This window comes from Crassostrea angulata, chromosome 2, assembly GCF_025612915.1.
Source record: "Crassostrea angulata isolate pt1a10 chromosome 2, ASM2561291v2, whole genome shotgun sequence".
NCBI classification, from domain to species: Eukaryota; Metazoa; Mollusca; class Bivalvia; order Ostreida; family Ostreidae; genus Magallana; species Magallana angulata.
Window position 1 is genome coordinate 72,783,403 of NC_069112.1, and position 8,761 is coordinate 72,792,163.

The following is an 8,761-nucleotide window of genomic DNA, read 5'->3' on the forward strand; positions in this document are numbered from 1 at the left end:
TATAAACTATTGTTAAGGATCTTTTTGAGAACTGCAATACTCAACATATGATATGACTATAAAATCATCCTGTTAGAAAAGAGACTAATGATTATAAACTTAAGAATATTCAGGGGAAAATGGATTTTATTTATACAGGATCTACATGTATTATTGTACATTGTCCAGATAGTTTGTATTATGACTCCATTAAACTGATTCTATTATACCTATTGTTCCTCAGGTGAGCGATGTGGCCCATGGGCCTCTTGTTTATCCATGTTTTTATGAATAAATATTTTCTTAACCAATTAGCAAGGGCCTTTGTATAAAACCTTTATCGACAGCAGATTGCCTTCTATATTTGTTTTGCAAACTGTTAAAACCATTAGCTCGATCTTCGAACTGTTTAAAGTTGCTTTAGATACATGTATACTTCAGGAAAGTGTTTTGACATTTGAAGTCGGTTTATATATTACATTTGTTATAAGATCTCTTCCTGTAACTGCCTTTGTCATATTATTACTTTTGTTTCAGTGTGATAGATAATGTTAATTTTTTACTTCTACATCCCAAGTGAAGTTGTAGATGGTATTTTATAAATTGATAACTCATTTATTAAACCTCATAATGAATTTGGGCTTTTAATTTGTTATTTAAACATCTATGTAAAACGAGAGTATTTTGCTATCCCTTACTGTTTGTAAAAGACTAATGTTTTTTTTTCAAAAGATATAGCTCTCATAACGTTTAGGTCTGAAGGACTTTATACTGATATTTGTGCAGCAAAAATACACGAGAGACTTGCACGCTTTCATTTATGACAATTCTCTATACAATACACAGATTAAAAGCTGTTTATTAAAATCATTTAATAAATTGATTACATTGCATCTTTTTTATGGTTGTTTAGCTATTTAGAAAAAAAATAATCAACCCATTCAAACATAATACATGTACAGTCATTTTGATATCCTTCTTACATTTATTTCAAAGATATTTAAAATGTTTTGATCGATAAATATTTTATTTGATTTTGATATTGATTGTTTGGTTGATCGATTGATTGATTGATCGGGAATTTACTCACAAAGACTGCCTGATATTTTGACGGCCCATTCAAAAATTGTTCACGCACACGGAGACATGACAATACATGCTCGGATGTGTACAGCTTAGAAGTCGTTGTTTGGCGCATTAGAACTATTCAACCGTCGGGGTTCATTATCTCTAAATAAATTTGTTTCAGTTATAAAAGATTCAGACCACGTTGCTAATCAAGAATTAGGTGCCTATTTAAACATTTTGTTTATCCCAGTGTTACTCCTTGATGATTATTTTTTAGTACTTTAGACGTTTCAATATTGGACCACAATGTTGTGCCTTTAATAATCTCAGGAGAGCCATTATCCCCATCATTAAGACCCCCCCCCCCCCCCGACAATCAAAGAATAGGCTCACCAAGATTGTGAATGTATTTTCTAACTGTCAACTATAGGGATTACAGTAATGTTTGATTGTCAATGGTTGGTTGCTGAAGAATGTATTTTCCAAGTTATTACGGTGCTATGTAGGCGCCTTATTTTGGTCTGAGCTGTGTTCTGAATACATTTTGTTGTATAGTTACATACAAATGGCTTGAATGGTAGTTTCAACAACAAATACCATGAATAAGAACCAGTATCTATTAAAATCCCCATGCAAATATATGGTATAAACTGTTTTAAGCAAAATGTATGTTGACTTTGAAAAATAATGATAGTGTCTTGAATTAGTTTCATACATTTTTTAGGAAAGTAGGATGAACTGTTTATTATATGTTTATGTAATTACAGAATGTATGTCTTTGATTTGATTTTAATTGTTTACCATCATTTGTACGTTATAAAATGTCCTAATAAAATGTAACAGATGTAATGTTTATGCTCTTATTATTTCAAAGTAGCTAGAATGGTATACTCCCAAAATATATTGTATACTAGTAAATCCACACACGTAGTAGTATATGAAAAAAATGACAACACCGAAATAAACTCAACTAGTTTCATTATCATTCATCAGGAGTTTGACTATATATTGCTTTGTGTAATTATATATACCTATGAATTTGTGTGACTAATCAACATATTGTCAAACTCCTGACGAATGATAGTAACACTTATTGAGTTTATTTTGGTGTTGATATATATATTCAACAACTTTCAGATCGAGTTGAATTTTACCATTATTCCGGTCTTCCGTATTTTTAAACTTTACATAACAGTTTCGGCTGTTTATTCCATTGATCCTTCCTGTTTTATTTATGTATAAATCCCAAATCTGACATCTGTATGACGACTTGTTTCTGTCTTCCCATACGTTTTTTGTCGTTCGTCGCCATGTTGTTGTGCAGACGATAAATGTTTACCAAAGGGGAATGACTCTAAAAAAAAAACTCGGCAAAAGAAGAAAAAAGTCGGAGAATCATAGGACACATTTTTAAAATCTGGCCATCAAAGAAAAATATGCTTTATTTCCTTTTAAAATGTACCTTACAGAAAAAAAATGTTACAGAGGCCATTTTGGGAACATACTTATGGCCAACTACTGTATATATATATATATATAGTAACTAATAAGATATTTTTATATTCCAATATATTGTTTGATGTCGCTATAGAGTAACTAAACTCAAACCATATTCTCGTATAACGTCATCAACCCAACTGAAGGACTTGATACTTTTTTAGTTGTGATCGAGTATTTCAAACATTTAATCACATGTCTATTTTCTCCGAACCAAATGTTTGAAATACTATATACAAGAATATTTTTCCGGCCATCAGGGATTACAAAAAAGTACTGAAGAGAAGAAAAGTGAATGTTACAATTATTTGTCTTTAACATTCGCTCATTAAATGAAGTAGGATGGAGCGAAATTAAGAAATTAACAAAATTACCTAGTATGTATTGGTTGCAATCAGTTAAAAACAATTTTGATACATTCGTAAGTTAGTTTTACTAATTGTTCATGTATCTGCTTAATCATAGACAGTTTTAATAGATAATTATGAAAAAGTGTCAGGCAGCTGTCATTTGAAGATATGATACCTAAAAAAAAAACATTTATGAAACTTTCTTCGGCAACTCAACGTAACTATATCGCAATGAACTGATCATTGAATTGAATCTTTTCTGGATTCTGTCAAAGTGATAGCGTTCGCTTGCGTTGTATTCCCAGCATTTCATCATCAGGTCATGACACGCTGCGGGGGTTCCCTCGGGGGTTGGCATTTTGTAACCTATAATTACAAGTAATATTGTTAAGCATACGAGTAAAGATATTTGAATCCTTAATGATACTGCTTCAAACCTGCATTTATTGCATTTGCTTTCTTAAAGAACAAAATGTATAATAACGTAATTAATTTTTTGTTCATCCTTTTTTTGGAATTAATAATAAAATTATCCTAATGAAACAATATATTTTGTGTTGTCTTATTTCAAATAAGATTCCATGCTTGTTTGGTTTCCTTTGTAACTTAAAGCTAAAATACAATACTGAAAGATATGCTGCAATACAAACTTGTAAATAACAATATTTTGAAAAGTTATGGGATAGTTGGAAAGGTATCTTTGCTGCTGATATCTGATTTATTTTTATTATTATGAATATTGTTTTGTTTTGTTTTTTGGTTTATACTTAATTTTTTTCCCATACAGGCAAGTATACACAAAATAATACATTTCAGTGGGTTTTTTTTCATAAGTGTGTATGTGTGTGTATGATGTTCTGCATGTCTGTTTCTTTGAAAAAGAAATAAATTATAAAAAAAAAAATTATCATAATGATGCCTACATTTCCCGTAACAAACTTTTTAAATTCAAACTAAAGTGAAACGCATGGTTTTCAAATAAATGTCAATATATTTAGTGATATACTAAGTAATCATTGCATTTGTGTGGGTTAGCGTCGGTGTTTATTGGAGTCCAAAGACGCATCCTAAAACAAGCAAGAATTTTCCCATGGCTATTGTCTGAATATCTGTACTTTTTGCACTATTAATTTGAAACAAAAACGTAAACAATACTGCAAAATAAATACTTCTTTTACGGTTGTTGTTACTCTTTCAATTGTCAATCAGCTTCATTACCTTCTTCTATTTTGCTAGGAAGCTCAGACATAGAGATATCAGAGAAAGGGTCCTTTCCTCTGGAGTATATTTCCCACATCAAGACCCCGAAACTCCAAACATCGGAGAGAGAAGAGTACGTATCTGTAGTAATCAAAAAACTACTTCTCTTTCATTGAAATATGACTCTATGCTATTTATCTGTAAATGTTTCATCTGTGGTTTTAATTAGAATCTAAGAAATCCATGATTGATATATAAAAGCACATAATGGTATAACAACACAGACAAATGCATGTTTAATAATTTGTTTATCAAGAAACATATTTGCATTTCTACATTTTTTATTTACTTAAAATATAAAAGTCTGATAAAAAAGTATCTTAAGGTAACTACATTGAAATGAAAAAAATGTTGTTTATCAAAATCGCTGTGATGGGTGCTTATAATCTAAGGATATCATTCCCGTGTTGTAGCAAATACTTTATTCCATGTGTATCTAAAATTATGCCTTCTTCAGCTTCTTTTTGATTTGTTTAAAGATATCGACAGAGAGAAATTCCCTGTTTATTTGAATGAATTCAAAAATTTAAGTTTGAGGGTCTTTACTTCTCACGAATTAATTAACCTTGTAAAAATTGAGACAAAATTATATATCTTTAATGACAAATGTCTTGCTATGAGAATTGCATAGCCTTTAGTGCATATTTCAATATTGAGAGTTCTAATGCTATTTTTTAAAACATTATCCTGTTCCTCTTTAATAACATGTAACAAATTTGAAAACATGTAGATTATCTGATTTTTTTTCAATCTTAATCCACTAGTATTTTCTTTCTGTATCTTGTAACAAAACTTCTGGCGCCAACCATTTCCACGTTATATGTTTGTCGCCGTCGGACATTGTGTGTACCACATTTTCTCGTGACAAACCGAAATCCGAGATTTTCACCACTAAACCATCTCCAACCATACAGTTCCGCGCTGCCAGCTCTCTTTCAACCTGTTAAGATACATAGTGTATTCCAGTGATGGCATATAATACAAAGCAATATGAGCTGCAATTTTCATTTAAGAATTATTTTTTACGAAAATGGTATTTTCTACTAAAATGACAAAAATACCATGTTTTTTTAAATATCTTTTAGCCATATTTTTATGTGAAAAGGCCGTTAAGAAGCCTTAATTGGAGCAGAATTGAATTATTGTCGTCCTGTACAAAAATTGATTTGCTATATATTTCTTAGAAGAGAAATCTTATATGCAGACTAATCATACCAGCAGCGTTTTGCAGCAAAATAAAATTCTAAAAATACAGCTCATATTGCTGGCATATGATACAATTCTATTTTATTCAAGTACACAAATAGGAAAGCAGATTAATGATGTCACTACTTGACAATCTTTATTTATCTAATGCCGTGCTGTTTGCTCTGTATCAACAAATTTAAATGCATTAGTATTGTATTTCAGTGGTGACATATGAATTTCTAAAAATACTCCAGTAACATTGATAGGAAAGAAATAAATGATGTCACTAATAGACCATCTTCAATCACTTAGTTCCGTGCCGTAAGCTTTGTTTTAACAGATTTGGGTACTTATTGTTTTCCATGGCATATGATTCAATTTTAGACATTGAATTGAAACTAAGAACTATGAAGACATAATGTAGGCAATTTGTGCTTGATATATTCGGTATAATCAGCAAAAATATTCGCATTTATATCTATTATTAAATATTTTGTGGTTAAATGAATGCAAGAAAAAGAGAATGTGTCGATTTTGCTAAACGTCAAGTATGCAAAGCAATAATTGAAAAAAAAACAACAATTTTGAGATAATGGAAAAAACATTATCCTTAAAAAATCGAGTAGTTGGTTATATGTGTGTGAAATAAGTATTCAATAAAAATGGTATGTACATAATTCAAAACTGGGTGTTCCGGATATTTAATTAAATACATTGTAGATGCAATTTGTTGTACAATTACAATTTAATTAGAAATGTAGTCCTGTAATATTATATTGTACATTGTTAGGTTTCACATGTTAAATTTTTGAGTAGCTAAAGCATATAGGCGCAGTATCTATAAAAATATAAAAATAAATGTATGACAAGAGTAAGTGAATTATTCTACCTGTGGACACAGTTTTTGCTCTCCAGGTAAGTCATCCCACTTGCTGCATCTGCACACATTTGTGTCAGCTGTGTTGTTCTTAACGTAGTTGCATGCTTTTTTAGATGGCTTAGCAAGTCACCTCCTACAATGTAATGTTTTTGGTGACTTATTAGCCTTGGCTAGATACAACTCTGATTAAAATATTTTGTTTGTTCAAGCATGCACTTTATGTTTTCTGAAAGAAAAACTGCTCGAAAACAAAGCAGTTTTATGCTAAAAATGAAAAAAATGGCGGCTGGGAAACGGTTGTCTTTACGATGTAATATTTCTAAATTGTGGGCAGTTGAATCAAAACGAACAGTATGTAAAAACATCACATATACATCTGTACAAAGATAACAAAGAATAACAGTAAAATGATGATGTTCATTTTAGGAGGCCATTTTAGGCCCATATCATATATAGTCCCTTACGAATGCAAATTTACGTATCCTTGAACTGTGATTTTCACTTTATCCACAAAAATTGATATCCTTGAATAAATATGAAACCACAGAATGTCTGCTTTCGCTTTTATTATATTTACACACATGTAGTTTGCAAATGCTTTTACCTGCTACATATTCCATAACGATCATAACGGGCGGCCTGATGGCTGCAATTCCGATAAACTTTACAATGTTAGGATGATCGTAATCAACCAGGTTTCTACCTTCTTTCAACAGCGTCTTCGTCTGTTTTTGTGTGAGCGTTTCTTTACATGTTTTCACTGCTACAGAAATATCCTTAGGCTTATACATTCCTTTGTTAACCACTCCAAAGTAGCCCTGTGTGACAGAAGGATAATCGATAGTATCGAAAATCAAAGGAAAGCAAACACATGCAAAAAACTTGTTCTCAGTGTTTATAGACGCATGCGTACCCCAAAACGTTACTACTATGGAAAAAAATACTCGGTATTTTAAAAATATTTAAGCTTTATTCAACTTCAAAAACTAAACGTTGGGATGCATGTATAAAACCCATGTGAAAATTTCATATTTTTTTTATGATAAATGTATTTTAAACAACTTAAATTGTTTGTTTAAAAATAAACAAGAGATGACAATGCAAACAATGTATAATATAAATTACTAGTTTCTAAATATACTACTAATGACTTACCTTTCCCAGTTCCATTTCCAAAACGACGTCATTATTTATAATAAGCCATTGTTCTCTAGGAATTGGATGTTTTAGAATATTATCAGGACAATCTTCCCACGGCTTCCCATTAATATAAAACTGGTTGACCTTCGCTAATATTGAATCATGTCTATCTTTGGAGGCATGTTTCTGTTCCTAATGAAAAAAAAGTAATTAGATAAAGTTGTTATTTCAAAATGCTGAGGCTTTACCTATTTTACCATTTCTTTAGTTCAAAGATATTTTAGCTTTAGTAGTTAGAAATTTTCATCTATGCGAAATGTGTCTAATTATCGATTTATAATATTATACTTTTTCATGTCGTATGATTTATAATTATAATTTAGCCTTTATACGTTATTACCAGGGTACTAGACAATACAACAATATATTGTTTTCATTGCTTTTCGGTTTTTTTTTAAAGAAAACATAAATTATTTCTAATGCTTAGTGAAAAATTTAAGTGTCCTTTAATGGTAAATAAGCAATTTTGGACAACGACCAAGCGAAATCTAATACAGCTTACGGCCAAAACTTACATCAGGGCATTTCAAAATAAAATGACGATGATCCTGAAAGTACGCTGACAAAACACAACAAGGTTCATTTGTCTCTGGATCATGGCTCTCTCGCACCAAAAAGTCTCCGCTTTCGATCAGCAAACGTTCGGCTTCCTCTCGTGGTAACATGCCGTGAAAGCAATCCAGCTCCTGTACTTCAAAATCCACATTTACGTAGGCGCTACCAGTCTAAATCAGTCAAAAATATTTTAGATAAAACAGGATATGCAAAATAAGATCTTTTCATAGAATTTGGTCTGCCAATCATGTCTCTATATTAATGTTTGTAATTGCTGTTTATTATGTCTTAATAAAATAAAACCACTCTTGTAGATGATCGTTGATTACTTCTCCTAAATGAATTATCATTTTGCACTCCTTAATACATTGTGCAAAAAAAACCCACAAATAAACGTTGCACTCTAGAATTGTTATAGCAATGTTTAGTTCACTGATCTAGATAAGTGAGTATTGATTTTTGTGAAATTAATATTTGTTTTTACCTTCCCAAAGTGATTATAAGCGGACACAATAATCTTATAGTTACCTTTTTGATGTGTTCTGGTTCATTCCCTGATACAGGTGTCTCAGTTTCCTCAAATACTTTAAAAATTTCTCCTTTATCAACATAACTCATCTTGATACTTTCACTTATCTGTTTTTCAGTAGAAGCAATATCTAATGAACTAAATGCAGTTTTCACGTAGGTCTCTTCGTCAGCAGAAGATTCCTTCATCTCAATGTTTGGTCGCATAGAGTTCCTTTTTTCTAGAGTATCATTTGCTTCTTTCACCTTTGATAAA

The 8,761-nt window shown here is 30.9% G+C and overlaps 1 protein-coding gene across 1 annotated transcript; it reads right to left on the reverse strand.

Annotated features, from left to right (window-relative positions):
* Positions 1-2,522: 2,522 nt before the first annotated feature.
* On the reverse strand, positions 2,523-8,143 carry LOC128172367 (tyrosine-protein kinase Fer-like). The gene is made up of 7 exons (XM_052838165.1): positions 7,938-8,143; positions 7,378-7,554; positions 6,827-7,040; positions 6,232-6,355; positions 4,937-5,086; positions 4,113-4,237; positions 2,523-3,260 (listed from the first exon to the last, which is right to left on the reverse strand). The coding sequence occupies exons 1-7, from the start codon at positions 8,085-8,087 to the stop codon at positions 3,085-3,087; spliced, it is 1,116 nt and encodes a 371-aa protein (XP_052694125.1). The 5' UTR covers positions 8,088-8,143; the 3' UTR covers positions 2,523-3,084.
* Between the last annotated feature and the right edge of the window lie 618 nt (positions 8,144-8,761).

Bases quoted from the DNA above. Each gene is read 5' to 3' on its own strand.
- LOC128172367 (XM_052838165.1), bottom strand. From the start codon at position 8,087: ATGTTACCACGAGAGGAAGCCGAACGTTTGCTGATCGAAAGCGGAGAC. The intron at 5,087-6,231 runs GTAGAATAATTC...ACAGGTTGAAAG, and splicing joins AGCAAAAACTGTGTCCACAG to AGAGCTGGCAGCGCGGAACT. The intron at 3,261-4,112 runs GTAATGAAGCTG...TTGTAATTATAG, and splicing joins TCCTAGCAAAATAGAAGAAG to GTTACAAAATGCCAACCCCC.